This window comes from Canis lupus, chromosome 13 (genome assembly GCF_003254725.2).
Source record: "Canis lupus dingo isolate Sandy chromosome 13, ASM325472v2, whole genome shotgun sequence".
In the NCBI taxonomy this organism is placed as follows: domain Eukaryota; kingdom Metazoa; phylum Chordata; class Mammalia; order Carnivora; family Canidae; genus Canis; species Canis lupus.
In genome coordinates, this window is record NC_064255.1 from 19,380,794 (window position 1) to 19,404,965 (window position 24,172).

At 38.4% G+C, this 24,172-nt stretch overlaps 1 protein-coding gene across 4 annotated transcripts in view; it reads left to right on the plus strand.

The window, feature by feature from the left end:
• The window catches only part of COL14A1 (collagen type XIV alpha 1 chain), a 216,041-nt gene that overhangs the window by 151,833 nt on the left and 40,036 nt on the right, over nucleotides 1–24,172 (plus strand). For all 4 annotated transcript variants that reach the window (XM_025450239.3, XM_025450240.3, XM_025450241.3 and 1 more), the window contains exons 37-40: nucleotides 7,131–7,184; nucleotides 10,577–10,672; nucleotides 11,733–11,786; nucleotides 12,857–12,910. In XM_025450239.3, coding sequence (XP_025306024.3) covers nucleotides 7,131–7,184; nucleotides 10,577–10,672; nucleotides 11,733–11,786; nucleotides 12,857–12,910 — 258 coding nt within the window. The remainder of the gene's footprint in view (nucleotides 1–7,130; nucleotides 7,185–10,576; nucleotides 10,673–11,732; nucleotides 11,787–12,856; nucleotides 12,911–24,172) is intronic.

The window sequence follows — 24,172 nt, forward strand, 5'->3', positions numbered from 1 at the left end:
TTTAAAATATTCTACTTCAGTTTCAATCTGTTATATTTGTTTGTAATTTTGCATTGTATATCCTAAGATTGTGCTACAGCATACAGAAAATTGAGAACAGTCATCTTGCTAGTGATTTGCAATATCAACATTGCTCTTTTGGATTATTTTCCTGGCGTATATACATATATACAAATATGTGCCATATATATATATATATGTAAAATTTAATTTCAATTAGCCAACATATAGTACATCATTAATTTCAGATGTAGAGTTCAAAGATTCATCAGTTGCCTATAACACCCAGTGCACATCACATCATGTGCTCTCTCCTTAATGCCCATTTTCTTTATCCTTTTGGTTTTAGCCTTTCCATGTTTTTATGTTTGAGATGTGTTCTGTTTAAATAGTATATGGGTAGATTTTGTTTTCAATCTGGTTTTGCAATTCTTTTAGAGTTTAGTTCTTTCATTCAATTGTTTGTGATAATTAACCTCTTTGGGCAAGTATTCCTGTATCTGTCACTTTAGTTTTTGCTTTCTATTTGTCCCACATGATATATGTGGCTCTCTTGGTTGTTTGAGATTTTATTTACTTATTTACACTTTTTAGCTTTTTGTTGTTATTCCTTTTTCTCCCCTCCACTAATTTGGAAATCATACTCTCTGTAGCTGTTCTTTTGATAGTTAACCAAGAGATTTTAACAAGCATATGTAGCTTAACAAAGTCTAAAAAGAATCAAGATTTTCACCCTTACTTCAACCGATACGATGTTCTTGGAATTTTTTTTTCTCTTGAATCATTCTTTTTATAATTATGTGCTGTTGCTATCCAGTATTTTGGCACTTTTTTTTTTTAGCATCACAAACTAGACATTTTATTAGTACTTGTTATAAATAACGTGTGTTAAGACTTGCTTCCATACTTTCTATTTCTTTGCTCACAATATCTTCTGGTATCTTGTTATATCTCCTGGAACACAACCTTTGGATGTTCCTTCTTTTTTTTTAAAGATTTTATTTATTTTAGAGAGAGAAAGAGTGAGTGCAAAGCAACAGAGGGAAGGACAAAGGGAGAAGAAGAGAAAGAATCTCAGGCGGACTCCCCAGTGACAGAGTCCTCCACAAGACTTGTTCTCACAACCCTGAGATCATGACCTGAGCCCAAACCAAAAATCGAATGCTTAACTGACTGCACCACCCAGGCGCCCCACGATGTTTCTTTAATGAGGGACCATTGGTAGTAAATTTTCAATTTTTGTTCATCTTTTAATGTTTTTATTTCCCATATTATCAAAAGATAGTTTTAATGGTTGCTACAGAGATTGTTGTTGTAACCCCCATAATCATTGCCACTCCTTTTTCAAAGTAGAATTCCCTGAGTTTGAGCTAAACACATAGCCATTCAACTAGGGACTTGACTTCTTAGCATCTGTATGAGTAGGTATTGACCTATGACCAAGTTTTGGCAAGTGAGAAAAAAGGTATATGCAGTCAACCTCAACGTTGTTCTTAAATGTAAACAAAATACCTTCCTTATCCATTCTTACCTCTCTAAAAGGCTACTCTGGGAACATGTGGTAGTGGCTCACTTTGGTAAGCAGTGTTCTAGAAAATAGCAGAGCAATAAAATGAAGAAGCTAAGCTTCCACATTGTCTTACTTGGTAAAGCTACTACACTGAACCAGTTATCAGCTCTGATTTTAATATAAGAGAATAATAAGCCTTTTGTCTTACTTAAAAATTTAATATTGGCCTCAATTAAAGCAGTCAAACAACTTCCCAAACTAATAAAAGGGAAGATCTTCAAGATCCCTTTGTCTTTGGTGTTCTGAAGTTTTGCTACAGTATGCTTTGGCGAGGGGTTTTGATGTTGTTAATCTGCCATTTTGGAAAATTTATGACTTCATGAGTTTGAATGTTTCTCATTAAATTTGCAGTTTTCTTAGTTATTACCTCTTTAATATTGTCTCCCTCCCATCATCTTGATTATGTTTTTATGAAACTCAATTAGATGTACTTTTTTTACTTTCATGTCTCCTAACTTTTTTGATGTATTTCTGCTTGTATTTCCAGGCCTATTCTGTGTAATTTCTTCAAATTTAGTTTCTAGTGTATTTTGTGTTTAGCTATCTTTAATAGGTTGTTTCAACTATCTGTTGTATTTCTGATTTTGATGATTATATTTTGCACAGCTAGAAGTTCTATTTGGTTCCTTTTCAAACCTTCTGGGCATTTCTATAGTCTTTCTGCTTTTGTGACACTTCAAAAATATTTTTTCTTTCAATGTTTTAAATAAAGTTTATTTTTTTAATCTGATTATTTCAATATCTGCATTGTATGTGATTCTGAGCCTTTTTTTTTTTTTTCCTGCTGATGGTTCTTATGCTATCTTGTTTTGATAAGTATTTTGTGATTTTTTTTTTGGTGTATATTTGAGTTTGTATTACTTGAAATTTTATCTTGGGGGATATTTTGAGCCAGTTTTGGGCTGTATTCCTCCAGAGAATATCTGTGCCTGCTCCTGCTAAGCTCTTTCATATATAATCAATTGAAATCCACCTTAGACATTTGACTTTGGAGTTTTGTTTGCTCCTGACAGGCAGTGTGAATAACTCTGATCCCTGGATTGTATGAGAATCAGCTTCTGGGTAATATTTCTTAGCAGAGACATTTCCTACTCCTCTCATAGCTAAATTGGAAACATCTTGGTCATCCACCTGCTAGTTTTGCTTTTTTTTTCTAGCTGATTCACAGTGCAGCCTTTCAAGTTCCTCAGCTTTAAAGAACATTTCGTTTTCCACCCTACCCCCACCTATCATAGACGTAAGTTCACATTTCCTTGCTTTGTGTGGGCTATAAAATAGAAACTTGGCAGCAAACTTGAACCTTTTGCCTTATCCTCCCCAAGGGCGGTCTCTGTGCACATGCTTGCTTCTCTGGTTTTTTGTTTCTTCTTCATTCCTGGTATTTATGCATGCAGTTCTTAATGATAATAATGTTTATTTTATTTTAAGCAGCATTAATAGGCTTTTTTTGCTGGAGGGTTTTCAAGTTTTTTCATCTGCAATATTGCTGGAACAAGTTATAAACTATTTACATATGAGCTAAGAGTCAACCTTTGTAATGAGAAAAAAGGCAGGGAGAAGTGAAAGAAGGATTGAGCTTTGACTTGGAGAGAAAGATTTAAAATAGGAGAAAAGCTATGGCAATTTTTGAATATTCAAAGTATAATAAACTCTTCAAGAAATAGTCTCCCAGGGCAGCCCCGGTGGCTCAGTGGTTTAGTGCCACTTTCAGCCCTGAGCGTGATCCTGTAGACTCGGGATCAAGTCCCACATTTGGCTCCCTGTGTGGAGCCTGCTTCTCCCTCTGCCTGTGTCTCTGCCTCTCTCTCTCTGTGTCTCTCATGAATAAATAAATAAAATCTTTAAAAAATAAAAAAATAAATAAATGCTTCTCCTTTAAAAGAAGAAAAAAGAAAAAGAAAAAGAAATAGTCTCCCAAACAATAGGGAATAAAACCCTTTCTAATTGAACGTAGTTGGGATGATTTTCTCATTCAAAAGAAAAATCTTACAGAGTGGTATTTTGTGCCAGTAAAGCTACAAAAGAGCTGTAGGAAGGCATGGGTGAATGAACCATATTCCCTTCGCCTAGACTAACCCTTTTTAAATAAAAGGGTGGACGTTAACATCCACAAAAAAAATGTATTGAATTCTTGTCATGCACTCAGTGTTGAAGACTAAGAATAAGGTGCAAAATAAGTTAGAAATATGAAAGACTCCAGGCTTTCAGACTTGGTGCCTCTGGCACGAATATCTGTGAGCCAAATTGTCACATTTGGACAAAACCTGTGGTTAAAAATTGATCATTAGGGGTGCATGAGTGGCTCAGATAGTTAGGTGTCTACCTTTGGCTCAAGTCATGATTCCAGGGTCCTGAGACCAAGCCCAGCATTGGGCTTCCTGCTCAGTGAGGAGTCTGCTTCTCCTTTTCCCTCTGCCTTTCCCCCTGCTTGTACTCCCTCTCTCTCTCAAGAGAATAAATAAGTCTTTTTTTTTTTAAAAAAAAAAAAAGGACCATTAAAGATGCACAGACAAAATTAGAGTTGTGCCTGAATGGTATATTGATGGTACATTAATTTAATTGGGATGCATTGCACTTGCTACAAGGAACAGGAAATTTGACTGACACAGTAGTGTAAAACATTGGGACATTTAGGCAATTGTTTGTTCAACAAAAGATTAGAGGTGAATGGTCCCAAAGACTCAAACTTGTCTAGTTTCCCACCTACCTTTCCATAGGCTTGTGGCCTCTTGATCATATTGGCCCAAAGTAGTTAATGTGCCCATCCCTGGTTGCAAAGGAGGCTGAGCAAGCAAATATGTCTTTTTAGCCTTTATAGCAGGAGAAATAAAATGGACAAGGGAGTCAGGAAAGACTCTTTGGTAGCCAACCAACAGTGTCTGCCACTCTGGGGGAAAATATCTGCATTCCATATAATAGGGAAAGATGTGGTATCCAATATATGAAGAATTTCTGCACACTGAAGAGAAGACATGCAACCCATTAGAACACTGAGTAAAATATAGAAATTGGTAGCTGCATTGAGATGAAATGCAAATGGGCAAATATTATGAAAAGATGCTCCATTAGTTTTAAAGGAAATGAAAATTAAAATAAGAGTAAAATATTATTTTTTACCAGTTAATTTGGTAAAAATGTAACATTTGACAACATTGTGGGGGTGAAAAATAATTTTCCCTCTACCCCTCTGGATTCTTGGCTATAATAACCCTTAAAAAAAAAAGATTAACAGAAGAAAAACAATCAAGAGTTTAATAACACACATATCTCCTGTACACATGGGAGATACCCAGGAAAACTGGGTAGTGGCTGAAGCCATCACTTTATTTTTTTTAAGATTTTATTTATTTATTCGTGAGAGACAGAGAGAAGCAAAGACATAGGCAGAGGGCGAAGCAGGCTCCTCACAGGGAGCCCGATGTGGGACTCGTCCCAGGACCCCTGATCACGCCTTGAGCTGAAGGGAGATGCTCAAACACTAAGCCACCCAGGCATCCCTGAAGCCCTCACTCTAACCATTATCTTCTGCTAAAGACCAAAAAAAAAAAAAAAAAAAAAAAAAGCGGTTGGGGGTTGGGAGTTTGTTTTGGGAGGTTACCAGGAAAGGGACAGCAAACAAGGGTGAGGTTGTTTTGCAGACCCCAGTCTCTCCCTCTTCATAAGTAAGTTTCTAGAGATTTAGAGTCATCTCTTCTTTCCTGGTACAAGGAGTACAAATGGAGATTTCCCTTATAAATGTGAAGGTCTCTTATAAAACTTAGTTTTTGCCTTCCAGGGCTGCTTCTGTGTCTGCAGTTTCTTAAATAATCAAACTAAAATAATTCTTATGCCAATGAGGCACACTGTGATGTGACAAATTCTGCTCCCCTTCAATCTCAAGTGGTGACTAAGGTTTAAAGAAGCAGGAACCTTCTTAAACTCTTGGTAGATGAGTAAACTGGCACAGTTTTCTTGGAGCACAGTTTGATGATATATCTTCCTATCCATCAAATTTCATTTATAATTCTACTTGTTGATATCCTAGATATTAACATTTGCACTTAAATGTTAAAGTTTGTACTTAAGGGTTTGATAAGGATGTTAACTGCAGAAGTGTTTGAACAGAAAAAAAACAAAACAAAACAAAACAAAACAAAAACAAAACCAAGAAAACCCTTCATTTCCAGTAATGAAGAATGGTTAAACAAATGATTATATAATCCAAGGTTCAGAAAACTATGCAACTCATTCAGAATAAGTTATATCATACATATGCTATGTCATGGAAAAGAATCTCCAAAATATATGAAGTTTAAAAACTAAGAAGTAGCTAAAAAGTGTGATGTCACATATGTAACTTATAATACATTATATAAAAGCACAAAAATACTATAGGTAATATTTTCTATAGGTCCATATATACATAAAATTCAATTTTCTACTTGTATTTTTAAAGACTCAAAGATAAGCAACCAGGTGTTATTGGGGAGGGGACTGAATTTAAGTAGTTAAAACAAGCCCAAAGAAATTTTCAAGGTCACCTAATCCAGTCTTTCCCAATTGATGCAAGTGTTCCGCTGATGGTACACAACATACTTTGCAGTAGTCATGTGCGTAGCAGGAAATAAATTGGAATCACAACTGAGAAAGCTATTCCATTGTCAATGAACTTTTAATCCTTCTGCTTAGGTGAAAGAGATATTCTCAGTCTGTACACTCTTTTACTCATTTCTCTTTTTAACAACAAACAAGCTCATGACTCTTAGGCTTCAATAGGGACAAAATCTAGCTAAATTCAGTAACATTATTTATAGTATATTTTTAAGGTTACCTTCTATTCTTTTTTTTTGTTACCTTCTATTCTTAATAAGTAAGACAATTTTCCATTAACTAAAGCGCTGTAATATTTGCTTTTAAGGTTAGATTTAAGTGAAAGAGGGAGTCAATTGAAAAATATTCAGTGTGTATGCACATATATATTTATGCACATATATACAAAGAATATGTTCACAAGTAAAAAAATATGTTCACAAGAATACGTATGTACATATGTGTGTAAATATTTATCTAGATAAAGAAAATGATAGTAAGTAATTGTGCAGATGGTGCATTAATAGGGCAAAAATATTAGGGAAAATGCAAATAACTGAAGTTTCAATAACACTGATTAGCCTTTTATGGGGTAAATAAAATTAAATTGCTACTATTTTTATATGTTTTTTATAATTTAAATAGTCTCAAAGTTGTGGCTAAGGCACAATTTCGGATTAACAGTGTATTTCATTATTTGCATCCATTAATAGCAGTAGTCTTACACACTGAATTTCAAAATACTGTAGCTTTTTTTAACTTGAAAGGATTTGGCATAGAAAGCTTTCTCAAACTATGAAATCATCAGCAGGAAGAGGTGAGTCTAGGTGGCCGATTTCCAGGAAAGGATCATAATGAACATATACCATTACACAATGAATTGGCCTTTCTTCAAAATAAGAATTACATAATCCATATTATTGAGGAAAATGGATGAAATATGCTGCTTTAAGACTTGTCTTTGTGCTAATACTTAACATCTGTTTGCCAGGGTGGTCCAGGACTCCGCGGACCAAAGGGCCAACGAGGTGAACAGGGTCCAAAGGTAATGTTTTCTCTGTCTCTCTCATAACTAGCAATGAATAATTTTGGAGTATAGTACTATTTACGCCTTGCAATCTAGAACCCCTTATGTTTTTCTGAAGGTTATGTCTAAGTCTTTTCCCTTATTCTTAAGGACTTCTGTATTTTCATAAAAATATTTTAGAACTTAGTGGAAGAAAGCTTGGTTTCCAGGCCAAAAGTAGAATGTCAGTGTTCTGAGTGGTTTAGTTTCCGAGGTAATGTTCTTCCCTGTGTACTCTTCTGTTCCTCTACCTACAACAGTAAGGACAAAACTGAATCACAACTAGGCAGCACTTCCAGGAAATTTCTCAAGTTTTAGAGTCCTCCCCCCTACCCACTACTCTGCATAATCAAACACACAGCTCTGTTTACCTTTCGCACTGCCCAGGGCCACCAAGTGCGCTGGTTTAGGCCCTGTGCTGCACGAAGGCATCAGCTGAGAAGGCCAAGTTTTGCCCAGCCATGTCCAGGCACATGTTTTCCTACTTTGCACAAAGGCGCCCTAAAGGGCCCAGCCACTAATTGAATTCAGGCCTCACCATCTTCTATCTGGCTTTTGGCAAATCTTCTAACTGGTCTCCTGGCTCCAGTGATTTTGATTTTCTGATTGATTCTTCACATCTGCCCGCAGATTTATTTTGTTAAAGCTATGCTGGGTCATATCATACTTTGAAACCTGTAGTCCTTTGCTGTTGCCTTGAGAATAAATCCACCTTCTTTGGCAGGGCATTCAAGGTCCTCTATAATTTGACTCCCTATTTCATTTGTACCTGTTGCGCCACATGATCCACTTCTCCACCCACCTTGCAGTCCTGACTTACTGCTTCAGTAGGGTCCCTTACTAAATTTGCATGATATTTTTTCATGTAGAAGAGAACACTGCAAAAATTTTTGCTATAAAATCAGAAACAAGTGAAGCAAGTTAGGAGCTAATATGGGGGCGGGGGGAAAGAAGTAACTGAAAGAAGTCTGAAGATAATTAGGCACTAGCCAACCCAAAACTCAGATCATGAGATATCTCCTTTTTTGTTTGTTTCATTTTTCTGAGATTGTGACACATATTTTAGGTGTGGACTTGATGTTTCATACCTGGCTCTCTCCTTTATGGTCCTACAGGGAAGGCCAGTAATTTGGAAGTCTCTTCTCAGCAATACCCTGGGTCTCCCTCAGTTCCACCTCAGGGCAGTGCCCAGGGGTTCCTGTAGATTCTGGCCTCTTCTTCCCATTGGGATTCCTGCATGATCCTACTGTTTTTCCAACATTCTCACTGGATGGTGGTTCTGATCGTGAACGTATTAGGAGTTTAAATAAAGATGTGTTTGATGATTCCAACATTTACCCCTCACATCTGATAATTCATTTCCACAGGTCCACTACTGATGTGGTTATTTTTACACGACGATTTTGATGAATCACAGGTTTAAGCGTGAAGTGTTTTTAGGAAAATGTCTTGTTAGACAAAGGATGCTCACATGTCCACCAATGTTATAGTGTGGGAACAGATAAAGTGTACCTTCCATATGGAAAGCCCCACACTATTATTTTCCATTTTATGGGTCCATATTTCAGTTGTAGCAAATAGATCATAAGAATTTAGGAGCTTAAAGCAGCTCTGCTGCTGGTTTCTTCTAGTCATTTTTGTCTTACTGTACAGAACAAAATGAGACCATGTCCGTTCTTCCTTTCTGCTCCATTCTCAGTTCCTCAATAACATTTAAGTGATATATGATTAAACGATTATAAGCATTAACTAATGTTTATCAATTACTGGCTTGTCTTTGCCATCATATTTTTAAAATCTAGCTATCTCTGTCTCCCCTCCTCTTACACTATGTTTCTTGTGAGAAGAGTTTTCATTTGTTTTCTGCATCCTCACTTCCAAAATACTTTTTGGGGGGTACATAAATGTTCATAGCATGTTTATTAAAAATAGCAAAAAAACTGGAAACAATTCAAATGTTCATTAATAGGCAAATGAACAATTTTCTGTATATCCATGCAATGGAATACCACTCAGCAATCAAAAGGAACATAGTATGGGAACATGAAACAAAATTTATGAACCTCAATGCACCACTCTGCCACATGAAAGAAGTGTGAACCAACAGAGTGCATAGTATATGATTCCATTTTTATATAACCAGAATCATACTTAACATGCATATGATTTCCATTCCTATAAGAATCCTATAAAATTGCTCTCATTAAAATCACTGATTACCTCCTTGTTGTCAAATCCACAGACTATGGTTTAATTCCTATCTTACTTGAGGTCTCAACAGCATTTGACATGGTTGGATACCTTTCTATTTGAAATTTTCTCCTCCTTTGGCCTTTCCTACACTGCTCAGGCTTCTCTTCTTCTCCCTTCTATGTGCTTTTCATCTCATCTCTATCAATTTCCTCTGCTACTCTATCAACAGTCTCCTTAGTAACCTCACCCACAAACACATCTTCAACTACTCCAAAATCCATCCCAGTTCAGACATCTCTTGATCCCCGGGCCGATGAATATGTCCACACAGTTATCCCCATGAACCTAAAAATTAACAGACTATGCTCGGTATCTATCCCCACCTTTTCTTCTGTATTGCTTGTCCCAACTAGTGGATTCATCAGTATCACATTTAACATGATATCCAGGTGTTGGAAGTCTTGTACTAGTTTTCACTGGAGTCACAGAATGAGAGAAGGAAAAGAAGAAGGGTTGAGGATGTATTTTTTTCTGGATCTAAGATTCCCGAGGTGGTACAGCTTTAGCTAAACAACAAGGCCCAACTATGGGAATAAGAGTTGCTAAAATGACAGGAGTGCGTGATCCTGAGAAGAAAGAAAATCAAGTAATACTGCACTAGGGCAGGTCATTAAGCAGACACTGAAGAGGTACGGAGTGATGGGAGGATGAAAAGGAGGAAGAAAACAGGGACTGGGTGCAAAGTCTTCAGTAACGCAGGAGTGCCCCCGAGATGAGTAGCTGACAGTGGCGGAGGTGGAGAGAATGTAGTTCAGCTGGATGGTATGAACCTGCACACCACAGACCAGGAGGGTGGTCTCGAAGTACTTATATCTTTTGGATTTGTTATGGAGTGTGGGGGGTCTAGTTACTCACATAGTTGGCATAGCCTTCTTATTTACAGAAGAAAAAAATTTAAGTTGTGGCAACCCCTATGTGTTTACTCTTTTGGTTTACTGATGACATCTTGTCTGGCAGGTGCACCATCTGAGGCATGTTGTCTTTCTATCCTATCAACATTTTGTGTCTTAGGAAAATTTATGTAAGGAAATAAATTATAAGTACTGGAAGCAGAAATATCTTTTGAGTACCGAGAGTCTAACTTACCTCTGGAATGATTTTCTTCTCTTGTGTTCCAGGGACCAGAAGGCCCTCGGGGTGAAACAGGTCCCCCAGGACCTCAGGGTCCCCCTGGACTTCAAGGACCAAGTGGTCTGTCCATTCAAGGAATGCCTGTGAGTTGTGTGTAAACACTTGGGATTGAGAATTGAGAAACAACAGTAGTAACTGAGAGTTCATTCCTTAGCCAATTTTCTGTTAAATACAAGGGTCTTTTACAAATAGATATATCCACACAGAGTAGGTATATCCAGAAGCAGTTTGTCTATAGAAAGAGGGCCATGATATGTATCGTCCTTTTCTTGTTGGATCAAGTCCTTAACAAATGTGATAAAATCTAGAAAGTACCAAATGTTACTTAAATTTAAGTTGTTTGTTATGTATTTGTAGTAATCATGGATATAAATTCATGAAAACCACTTATTTTTAATTTTTATCTCAATGGTCATCAACGTACAGTGCACTTAGTTGGAGTTTTATATTATAGACAGTATACTTTTATATAGCCATGGTATTTGTATCATGAAGACAAATTTAATGCAACTCACTGATTTTCATTAATCTTCCTCTAGGGATGCAGATTGAAAGAATAAAACTGATTTCTAGTAATTAAAATTAATATTTGATGCAAACAAGCCTTTTAAGCACATTTTTAGCAATCTTTCTGGGCACACGATTGTATCTCCCTAGCTGAGAACTTTTCTGTTCCAGGGTTAATTTTCACAGCTTAGAAGGCATTGGCATGCCAGTTATACAATTGTTACTACTACTACTAAGCCTTTGGGAAGGTCTTGCTACCTGCCAGATTCGGTTTGCTTTTCCATTCTTGTATCTCTCTAGCCAAAACACAACCAAAACTCTAGATAGATATGAACTTTAAAAATCTAAACAACCAGTAGTATGGAGAAATTCAATCTCTCCTCCACAGATTCACAGTATGGGCTCAGCCCCATCAGACTATATGTTCTGTTTCCACTGTTCTGCTGTATCAGTGTTCAGCTCTGTAAGAATGCTCACCTACGTGGGGTAGCAGATGTGAGAAGTGAAACGTGCTGTGTTCGGATGTTAGTGTGAAAGCGAATTAATGTCGAAAACATTAGAACAGTCAGTGGAGAAAAAGAAAAGACTAAGCATTTACCTACCTGAGCTTAACTCTGCATACTTTTGGCTCTTCAGGGAATGCCTGGAGCTAAAGGAGAAAAAGGAGAGACTGGTCTTCCTGGCCCCCAGGTATGAGTTTTACTTTTAAGTCTGCTACAAACATTATATGGTCTCATTCATTTGTGGAATATAAACAATAGTGAAAGGGAATAAAGGGGAAAGGAGAAAAAATGAGTGGGAAATATCAGAAAGGGAGACCGAACATGAGAGACTCCTAACTCTGGGAAATGAACTAGGGGTGGTAGAAGGGGAGGTGGGCAGGGGGTGACTGGGTGACGGGCACTAAGGGGGGCACTTGATGGGATGAGCACTGGATGTTATTCTATATGTTGGCAAATTGAACACCAATAAAAAATAAATTTATAATAAAAAAAATGTTCTTGGCTTGGGGCGCCTGGGTGGCTCAGTTAAGCGACCGACTTGATTTCCAAGTAGGTCACCATCTCAGGGTTATGGGATTGAGCCCAATGTCAGGCTCCGCATGAAGCCTGCTCAAGGTTCTCTGTCTCCTTGGCCTTCTTTCCCTCCCCTCCCTAAAGAAAAGAAAAAATGCTCTTAGCGCTAGAGCCCTGCCTAGGGGGGAAAATGGTTGTAGCTTCTAAAGTCAGCTGTGATTTTAGCAATAAGTATTATAAACTATTAGCCTGTATTCATTTACTCGAGCCTCCTCTGAGAGTCATACTGATGCTCCAGAGGGCAAATTTCACGTAAATCATTTCTGGATTCTGAATTCATCTTCATGCTCTTAGGTGTGTTTGGAGGCCTTGATCTATTTCAGGGAAGCTGGGTGGAAAGGCAATTGAGGGGTGCCTTGGTGGCTCAGTGGTTGAACGTCTGCCTTCAGCTAGGACATGATCCTGGGGTTCTGGGATCGAGTCCCACATCGGGTTCCCCACAGGGAGCCTGCTTCTCCCTCTGCCCATGTCTCTGCCTCTCTCTGGGTATCTCATGAATAAATAAATAAAAGCGTAAAAAAGGAAAGGAAAGGAAAGGAAAGGAAAGGAAAGGAAAGGAAAGGAAAGGAAAGGAAAGGAAGAAAGAAAGAAAGAAAGAAGAAAGAAAGAAAGAAAGAAAGAAAGAAAGAAAGCAGGCAATTGATTTCTCTGATTCTGACTTTTTTTGGTCCTTGCTCTACCTAGGGTATCCCAGGAGGCATTGGTTCACCAGGACGCGATGGCTCTCCAGGCCAGAGGGTAAGGACCTGCACAGGGTTGTTAACACAGTAGGTTCCTTACCAAGACATTATTTGTTTCTGGTACTTTTCTATGCAAGCAAGTCAAACTAGGTGGTTTTTTTTTTCCCCTAATTATTCTTCCTGTTTATCTACATTCTACCAATCCTGTGTCTATTTCTCTTCACTGACATCTTCTATGTCTGTTAGATTCATCAAAACCTGAGAACTTTCATCAAATCTTCCAAAATTAGCAACACTTCTTTCTGAATGTTCCCATACCCTGGCTACCATTTGCACTGAATTGTATGCGTTGGTTTAGCAAATTTCCCGGTCTTTTCACTTTTCTAGGCACAAACCTGTATTTGATACATGTCAATTACCTAGTCTTTTAACATGTTCAAACGAACAGCATTGAAAAAATTATAAAGATGGTCAGGAGAGGAATAAGTTAACATCCGTTGTTGGTTTAGTCAACAGGTTTTCACTAAGCCAGATTTAAAGTTCTTATCCTCAAAAAGTTGATAGCTTAGTGGGAGAAAATATAACCAAGGAAGAATCTGTAATGCATGCTACAATGGGGATATTTGCATAGCCCTATGAGGTATTTACAAAGAATAGTTAACTAAGCCAGTCTTGGAATGTTGGGGAGAGCGTCCTGAGTGAGGCACCATCAAGGCCAACTCTCAAATGAGAGACAAAAAGTAGCTAGGTGAATGAGGGTTGGAAAGTGGGTACAAGCACAGAACAGAATTTTAAAAAGCGTGGAGATGAGGAGAAGGTGGGGCATTCCCAATATTGCACAGAGTTCAGTGTGGCTGGAGAGTTGAGTGCAGTGTGTACACCTGTGTGTGTACACACACATGCACACACTTAGATTTGGAAAGATGATCAAGAAATGAAGATGGAGAGAAGTAAAAACACAAATTCAAGGAAATCTTTTTTTTTTTTTTTGTATCTGTCACTGACTTAGGATATATGTGGCTCCACTGCTTCCCTCAAGACTGAATTATGTGGAGTGGCAACCAGTTAGATCCAATCCAATCAAAGACAGCACATTTGGCATGCACTGGTTATTTTTGGTACAACTTACCCACTGGGTTAGTAAATGATTGGCTGAAAAACTCACTTCTCCCCTCAAACAAGACTTGCCTTTAGCTCAGAATAGCTATATGGCTCAAGAATAAGGAGATTGGTTTTTCTATAGAAATGTAGGTGTGTGGCCTTAAATTCCTTCCATGTTCTTTTTTTTTTACACCAAACTTTAGTTTGCTTATAATCTCCGTTTAGTCTTTGCCCATTAAATGGAACTACTGTCTGTAAATCATGTCCATATTACTGTATCTAAAGGAGGCATTCTCTAAAAGTTAGATTTATGTAGGTTTCTTGTATATGTAGGAGTGTCTAGAAGTATTTATATGTTTTGGCAAAGGGCTTAAGCTAAGATCCTGTTTGGTTACACACCTAGATTCTTTCATGATTCCTGAAGCTCTGAAAATGGCAATTCTAAAGATTTGGTTCAGTGAATTTACTTGATTTATATATGCATGGAGACAAGTCTTGGCAAAAAACTTCCAAATGAAACATATTGGATTGGTGTTCGGATCATTTGGCTTTAGAATACTTTCTTTTAAGAATTCTTTTTTTCCCTTTTAAAACCAATATACCAACACAGACCTTTTATAATTATTTTATAATTATTTTATAATTATTTATAATTATTTTGGGGGTGTTAGAGAAGCTCCCTGGAGAAGGAACAGAACAGACAATAGCATCTATTGTGCTATTCCTTCAAACATGTTTTCTTTTAGAGAATGACCAGTCTTAGAGCTGTAATAAAGTGATAAGATATCTGTACGTGGGTTTTATTTTCCTCTTTTCCTCAATTAGGAGGCCAAAAACTTTCAGAATGTATTCACTTCCTATTTTGAAAAAATCTTGGATGGAAAAGGATTTGCTTTTCAAAACTGGCTTTCAGAAGATACTCATTCTTTGTAGGGTCATGTTTAAAAATGTAAATTCTGTGTATACATGCAATGTATATAAATTCTGTGACCATTGTTTTAGAAAAGGACAGTGCAGATCCAGTGTAGAACTTTAGGGGGTGCCATTCACACAGAATAAAATATAATGGTGCCCCCTGGAACTGTGTAACATGGCTACCCTGCTTGAGGGAGGGACTATATATATATCTTATTGAATAGGATATTAACTGAGCACATATCTTAATTGAGCACATACTATATGCCATATGCTGTGCTCAGCCTAGAGAGTTGTCCATTACTGCCTCCAGAGGAGAAGGATCTAGAAGAGGGGAGATTTTCAATAGCTAAAGGAGGCAGCTATTAGACCATCTACCTGGAGGACTTGGAAGAATGTGGTAGTGTCAGGAACATGACTTTTAACCTAGGCCAGGAAAGCAAACAGGTCTTCCTCAGAGGCAACAGAGAAGGAAGGAAAAGTAGATGAAAACAGAATTATTTAGATGGCTCCAATCTGTTCAGTCAATATGTGGGGGCTTAAGGAAAGTAAAAGGTCTAAAACAATTCTATAGTTAGCAGGATTGTAGAGTAGGAGGTCCAGAGCCAATGTTTATGGTGGTAATAGCAGATCCAAGACATGGAGCATCTTTGCGGACGGCCTGGACTTTCTGGGTTAGCGGGTCTCTGTGGTTTGACGGTGGGGAGAGCACTAGGGACAGAGCTCCATGATTAGTCATCCTCTGCCTTTGGCCATCTTAAAAGGCAGAGCTTCAGTCATAAAAAAAAATAAGAGTGTCTGGGTGCCTCAGTCAGTGCAGTATCTGTCTTCGGCTCAGGTCATGATCCCAGGGTCTTTGGATTGAGCCCCTCTCCAGGCTCCCTGCTCAGTGGGGAGCCTGCTTCTCCCTCTTCCTCTGTTTGCCACTCCACCCGCTTATGCTCTCTCCCTGTTAAATAAATCAATAAAATCTTTTTAAAAAGAAAAAAATAAAATAAATATCAGTAACAACCATGGCATAGAACAGACTGAGAGCAAACACTGGATGATGAGACTTCCCACTGAAATTCCTGAAAAACCACTTCTAGAAAATTGCTCAGTTAGCCTTGACTGTCTAGAAAATTAGGGTGATGGGCACTGAGGGGGGGGCACTTGATGGAATGAGCACTGGGTGTTATGCTATACGTTGGCAAATTGAATTCCAATTAAAAATAATAAATAAATAAATGAAAGAAAGAAAGAAAGAAAGAAAGAAAGAAAGAAAGAAAGAAAGAAAGAAAGAAAATTAGGAAAGCAGCTATTTTGTCTTTTCTTCTCACTACCCCCTGAAATCACTTCCTATTACTACACCTTCATTGCCCCTGATCCTGAGGGAGGAAAGGCCACTCTAGACAGAGAAGGGAGCAGTTGGGATAAATCTGTGTGACAGTGTCCAGCCAGTGCTTCTCAGTCCTTGGAGTCTCTCAGGAAGTGAGAAAGTAGGTTACTCCTTACTGCTCATCCATCTTTCTTTTTAATCTTTGTCTTCTCTTGTTGACAGGTGAGAACCTACAGCCCAGAGGCAGTACCATCACTTTGCCTATCAGCTTAGGGAGAGGTTAGCATCTCTGTCCTGGAGCTGGTGTCACAGTTACCCCTTAATTTGGCCTGGAAGGAGGGAGAGCTTAAGCAAAAATAAAAAGAAAATTAAACATCTCTTTAAACAGGGAACATGTTTTCTAATGTTTCTAGCTTATCCTGGCTATTCCCATGGGGAATCTTTGACTCTTAAAGGCAACTCATATTCAACCCTGGGCCTGGGGCCATAAGCAAGTCCAGCAAAAGTTGGACTTTTTCACTGAATAAATCTCGGCCTGCCTCCTGGCAAGCGATAGAGCACAGTGCAGGACCACATTTTAAAAGGCACCAATGGCTAAAAGAGTAGGTCTCAAAAGTTCATACCACAAAGAAGAAATGGTCATTATGTGATGGGATGGAGGTGGTAGCCGAAGTTACGGTGGTGTCATTTTGCAGTATATAAATGTATCGAATCAGCACGTTGGTACCTATAGACCATTATATGTCAGTTATATCTCAGTAAAGCTGAGAAGAAATTGTATGTTCAAAAAATAAAAATTAAGAAGGTAAATAGAAATCGAAAGCAACAGTGAAGTTGAAACTCAACAGTAGAGTGTAGTAAGCTTCATTCTGAGCCATTCTGGCCATCAGCATTTGGGGCTCATCTTTCTTTTTCACTCTATATCTCACCACCTCCCTCTTGTTCCCCTGTCTTCTTTCCTTGCTGTCTGTGATGCCAGGGACTTCTTGGGGCCTTTGAGCTCCTCTAATGTAGGGTGGGTCTCTCAACCCCCACCCTAGACATCAGGTGGTCCTTAGTGAAACTAGGAAGACCAGGCAAGACATGGGTGATAAATACAAGTGAGAAGAAAAACCAAAAAAGGAAGAACGCATAGAAAACACTACCTCTTTCCCAGTTCTGAGGTTTACTTACGTCCAAGACCACAAGTTTACTGTTAAACGCTCCAAATAGAGACTGTAAAAATTATTTTTATTTTCCAGTTCTTAATATGGTTATATAAAAAAGGCAGAGAGACAAGAAATAAAAATGACAAGGAGATATATGGAGAGATAGATAGATAGATAGACAGATAGCACCTGGAAGGTAGTAATTCCTCCATTATACAGAGGGTTTCTTTTTTAAATTCCAGATGAACTGAATTTGGAATGTTTCCTTTGCCCCAGGTTCCCTGCATTTCCGTGCCATAACCACAGCCTTTTTTTCTCAGCTGTAAAAGATGAAATAGTAAAAAAAAAAAATCTTGCGCATATGAATTGTGCTGAACTTGCAAGGTTATGATTAGTGGGATGGGCCAGTGGTGAATATGATAGATTTGGGCTGTTAGCCAGACCTGAGTTTGAACTCTTACCATAATGACATTGGGCCAGTTACTATTTCCAAGCCTCACTTTACTCATCTGGGAAGTGGAAAAAATATTTGACTCTGTAAGGTTTCTGTGGGAATTAATTCACATAAAGAGTTTTTTATATAAAAATTTAATTTTAGCTAATCTTAGTATTCACTATTTTCAATGTAAACCTAATAAATCAGGACAGTATAATGTTTTAGCATGCCTGTGCTTGGCATAGTAAGATGCCTTAGAAGATTTTAAAGAACTATTAAAAAAAGAGTCTAAAGGAAATGCAAACGGTTTGTTACTGTTGTTTAACTTCCTTGGATTCCACGTTGAAAGGACACTTGGAGCATTCCTCCTTTTGATGTGGGTTCAATCTATACAAGGCTGTTTTTGTGATGAATGTCCCATTTCATCAAACCGAATTGACTTTGAAATATACTTGAGAAATGGAACTTGAATCAATGATCTGGATTTATTCCTGTCATAAATGTTAAGTGGTGATAAGACATCCATCTAAGGAATATTTTATTAAATACGAAGATTTCAAGATATTAACCCTCTTGAGTATCTTCCTCATTCAGAAGAGGTAATGTAAAAAGCCATGGCAAAGCTAGTGGAGAGGATGATTAGATTTTCTTTTTTGTGGGTCTAGATGGCTTTTTATAAAGCAACCACAATGATGATAGTACATGCAATTGGAACTTGGCAGCTTATCTGAATAAAAATATCAGGAATCACTATTACTAATTATTGACTAGGTGCAGGTGCTTTATGATGTTAGGTCTACAATCTTCAGAATAGCCACAAATGCTAAGCACTGTTACTCCATTTTACAGATGAAGAATCTGGAGCTTAAAACATGGAAGTACTTGAACAGTGCCGTACAACTAGGAAGTGTTGGAAGCCAGGATTATAATCCATCTCTCTGGCTCCAACACTGTGCTCTTTCTTTCCACAAAATTCTGTTTAATAAAGGTCACTGGGGGATTTTGTTCATGTAGGAAAGTCTTCCATTCAAGATATTTAATGGAATGGAAGAGATTAAATGGATGGAAGAGATCTTGCCTAGAATTTTTGGGCTGTAAGAACCCAGTTTGGGTTACTTTCTTGATGAAGTTGATAGTCCACACATAGTGTCGATTACTTTTCACATTTATTTGGATGGTGGCACATCTGGGTACCTTTGAGAACACTTATTTAGGGAATTTGTTACATGTTATGACTGGCTTACAGATAGTTCTGTTGAAGCATAGGGTGCAAATAATGTCTGCCTTGCACTCTGGTTCCAGTGCTGTCCTTCAGGATCAGGCCAGAGATTTTATATTTGTAAACCAGCAGCTCTACTACTTAGGAGATCAGGTTGTTGTTTCAAGTTTTGCTTTGTTTTTAACTACACTGATTTCTGCGTTTCTACCTCAGAGATTCAGATACACAGGGTCTTGGGTGTGACTTTGCAATGTATTGTTTTAAAAGGCTTAGTGATTCTGATAATCAGCTAGGTTTTAGAATCACTATAGTATAGTGGGTTAGGCCTATTGTATGTCTAAGTATTCCTTGAATAGAATTTTGCTGCTGTTTCAATTCACGCAAGTCATCACTTTAGGTTACTAAAAATATGTTTGTATTTTTCTCTATATGTACATTTAAATTATACATGTAATATATACGTACATATATGAACATATCAAGTGCACAGTACATATATGTAAATATGTGCACATGTTTATTTATAATATGTATGCACACACAGATACTGTGTGCGTGTGTGCGTGTGTAGGTATGTGTCTGAAAATTCCCCAGGGTAGCCCAACATGGTACCACATAAGGACCGATCTTGAGTATCTAGCCTGGGCCAGTATTTATAGAGTCTGTGGCTTTTTGGTGCTTGGCCTCTTAATCTGGTGGTTGGTCTTAATCCTTCACAGCAAGTAGCAGCCTTATTTCTTATGGCTGACTGCCATGCTGGTATGTCTCCTGGTGCTCACAGCCATCCAGAGCCATGCCACAGGGTTGAAATCACATAACAGGAGTTTCTTCAAGTGTTTCTCTAGCCCTCACTGCTTGGATTTGGTTCCTCTAAACAAACTCCTTGGATGCAGCTGCTTAAGATCCCACCATACCTGAGAGTGTAGCGTAAGTCAGAGACCGTAACAATTGGCATGTTCCAGAATCTTAGGGTTAATATCTGTGACTCACCATTCCAGGCTTCAGAAAAGGCATGGGTGGTATGTATCATGATTGAGTCACTAGTTCTGAGTGCTATGTGATAGCTACATAAACATAAATATTCTAGCTTCTCACTTTAATTTTAATTACAACATTCTTTGTGGGCACATCAGTTTCAGCCTTTAAATGCTATAGACACAGAACTTAGAAACTACAAACTTTTTAAGACCTTACAGGAAATTCCTGCCACCTTCATATATATATTTCAGAAAGGAAAACTGCAAAATGGACATTAATGAATGGTTAATTAAATGTACACTTTGCAAATTTCAGCCGTAGGTAAATTTAGTATTCATTCAAATATCAGTGATTTTGAAAGCAAATGTTAGGGTTTATTTCCCTTTGCTGATAAATTATAGCCAACCATAACTTAATAACTTGCTCATAGTCAACTATTTAAAAAAAAAATTATAAAAGTCCTTTCAAGTTTTTAGAGCGAAACCCATTTTTAATGTGGGTTGTGAGTGCATGTTAATACCTTGAGGTAGGAATCTCAGAAAAAGAAAAATGTCTAGAGCTATTCATTTTATAAAACATGCCTGTTTGTGGATGGCTGATTTCATGCACTTGAAATGCACATGACAAAAATATATTTGTCAGCTTAAGTGAATTTCTACGTTATGCTTATCACTTACTCTTCTATCCCCTGCTCTTCATTCTTCATTGCTTACTTGGAGTTTCTGCTTTTTATGAGGGTGCTTAATCCACAGACACATCTTCTCAGATTGGCTAGCTAATATGAAATGGAAAATTTATAGGTCTAGAATATTCTGTGGAATGCAAACACATTTTTAGCTGATAAGGGTTGAAGACCATTCATTCAATGAGCTTTGATTAAAATTAAGCTGAATCACAAAGCTAGAATTTGCCATTTATTTTGCCTTTTAACATGGAGACATTTTACGGAGCTTTTTGTTTCACCAAGTTTATTGCTTTTATATATAAAAAAAAAAAACTGCTGCCCTTGCCCCTCACTGTGAGATGAAGAGGTGAGAAGTGTGACCTGAGCCCTGACTAAGCGTTGCCTAGCTCACAAGGATGGACTGTAACATGGAGCCACAGTGGCCCATGAACAGGGAGACTAATGTGGTGCCCTAGCCAACCTGAGTCCTTTGATTTAAATATCTTTCAAAAATAAACAAACAAACAAACATCTTTCCAGTGAAGTCCTCCCTCCCTTCCCATGCCAGGATGAGCTGTTCTTCCCACATGTTCCCAGGGAACTCTATTATCCATCATCATAGCATGCTGTCGTTTTCTTTAGATTGTTGGCTTTGCTCAAAACTGTAAACTCCTTGGAAAGCCCATCTCATTCATCATCAGCTATCCCAATGCACAACACCTACCAGAATGCACAACACACAGTAGCTTTGCGAATACTTTCCTAATGTGACAAACGCGAGGCTTACAAGTACACCTTTCAAAGGTAAATTTATTCTTGTGATTAAAAAGTTAAAATGTAGAACTATGCACATGATGAAAACTGTGAAGTTTATATTCTAGGGTTAGGAAGAAACTTTGGGGAAAGTGGGTTTAACGATGTTTCTAAAATGGTATTAGGAGTAACATCCTTTTAGTGGAACAAGTACATTTTAATTTGCAATCAAGGAAACGGGTAACTCGCAGTAACCTTAAGAATGGCTTTACTCAAAAAAAAAAAAAAAAGAATGCCTTTACTCTTGAACTCTGGTATCTAAAAATGTTCAATTGTTCATGACAATCCATGGAAGAAGGGGGTAGAGTAAGATGCATGGGAGCGGACACCGCTGGGGTCCCAAACAGAATCCCCTTTTCCTGGAGGTGGATTATATCCTACAACTACTATGGATGCTGATTGCTAATGGTTCAGAATTGGTCCTTCCACGGAGGATTGCCCTTGGAAATGTCACCTTGGCCCCAGTCAATGAGTAACTGATATGGGTGGATAAAACCTCACCATGGGTCAACTCTGGGGTGTAACTCACACTCTAGCTCTCCCCATGGAATAAGCTGACTGGCCAGACTTTAGCAAAAGCCAATTCTCATGCCTCTCCCCCTGCCCTCTCCTGGCTCCTTCCTACCTGGCTGGTTTCTCCCAAGAACTGTCTCACTATAAATCAAAGGGATTTGATTTATAGTCAAATAAAACATCCAGGTCTGCTTCTAGGAAGCTACTCCTACGATATTCACAGAAATGAAATTTCAACTTCTGAGGGTACACAATTCCTGATGCCTTTCCTCTGTGCTTGTGGAGGGCTCAGGAGCAAGGACGGGTGACACTGGCATTTCCTCTCTGCCCTGTATGCTTCCAGACTGATTGTACCTGAGATTAATACTTATTCAGTCAACATGATCATCAGAGCACTTCTTCCAGGAGCCTCAACTTTATTCACATTAAACATTCTGTTAGTACCTATTTTGAGCCAGCAATGTGCTAGGAAAATATTAGGAGTGGAACAAAGAATAAATAATCATTTCTGCCCTCTCAGCTTCTGGTAGGTTCAAGAACACAAAGTGAACACACATAGAGTCTAGTATCCTCTTGATCACACTAAAGCTAACCCCTCCGCCAAACTTAGTTCCTGTTATATAAGAACATGTCACCGTCTTCCCTTCCAGCTGAGTCACATGTGGAGTCTAGAAATCAGGCGACCTCAGAAGAGTTCACAAGAACATCCTTTAGTGCTCCGTGAAGGAGCACAGACAGATCTCTGCTTTTCCATCTCCTTCCACATGATTGGGAGGGAGTGTGAATGTGTTATTTCCTGCAGATCTTCCTTCTACAGTTTTCTTTTAAGAGAACAGGCCCTGGCTTGCCTCCCTCTGTGAATCAAATTGCCCCTGGGTTTGGGGGAAGGCCTGGTCAGCAGCGCTGCAGTGCTGATTGCTGGGCATCGTGCTGGCTGTGTGTCCTGTGTGGGCTACACATGGGTGCGAGTGTGCTTCCCATCCACTGCTGGAAGAGTTTTAAGGCAGGAAGAAAAAAAAAATTGTCCTTTTTAAAACACCTCTGTAAATGATTGAATATGTGCCCAGAGTCCATTTTTTCGTATGTGAATTTTATTGAGGAAAGGATAAATTGCTGAATTCCTTTAAAATTTTTTTTTAATTCCTTTTTTTTTTTTTTAATTGTAAGGTCCCCTTACCTCTCTTGGCTCCAAGTTTTCTCACTTATAAGGGGAAGGGATTGAACTGGAGGAGTTCTCAGGTCCTGTTCATGTCTCACATATTCTAACTTTTTATGCCCTCTTCCGACATGCTGTATTTAAACAATGTGCGAAATAATTTCTTTCAGTCTATGTCAGCATTAATTTTTGCCTTTTGCTTAGCAAATCCAAAAAAAGATGTGTGTGTGCATGTAACTCAATCTGTATCAAGGTCTATTACTGCAGCCTTCTGACTTAATTTTTTTTAAGTAAGCTCTAAGCCCAATGTGGGGCTTGAACTCATGACCCCAAGATCAAGAATCACATGCTGTACTGACTGAACCAGCCAGTGCCCCCTGACTTAATATTTTTGACTGAGTATCTGAAATGGAAAAAGAGAAGTGGTAGTAAAACACACACACACACACACACACACACAAACAACTAGCTTGTATATTAGTATAGTACAACTGCTGTAACAACCCTAAAGTCCCAGTGGTTTCATGCAGTAAAATAAAATAAAGTCTATCTTTGATTCACAACCCAGTGCTGTCAACAGCATAGACAGAGGAGTGGGGAGGTCTAGTCTCTGCTCCTATGGTCATTTGGGAACTTACAGGCTCTCTGTTTTGGAAGACTTCCATCTTCAACTCATGGGCTCTGAAGTTGCTACAAAAGGGGAAAAGAAAGTGGAGGATTACCCACAGGAAATTTTCATAAGCCAGAACTGGAACTGGCCCCTTTCCATTGGCCAGAATTCAGCCCTGTGGCTCCAAGATGATTGCTGGAACAGGAGGCTGGGAATTTTGCCTCACGCTGTGCCCAGGGCAGAAAATGAAAATCATGAAGTTGGTGAGATCTAGAATTGTCAGCCTTATCTGGTTTTCAGACTTGCCAGTATTAAGAGCATGAAGACCTTGCTGCCCATCGCTTTTCCTACACACTTGTCCCACACCTCTTCACACTCCCTTTTGGTTCCTTTCCTCCCTGTTCACAAACCATTTCCTTTCTTCTAGCCTCATCTTTACCCTTTCATTT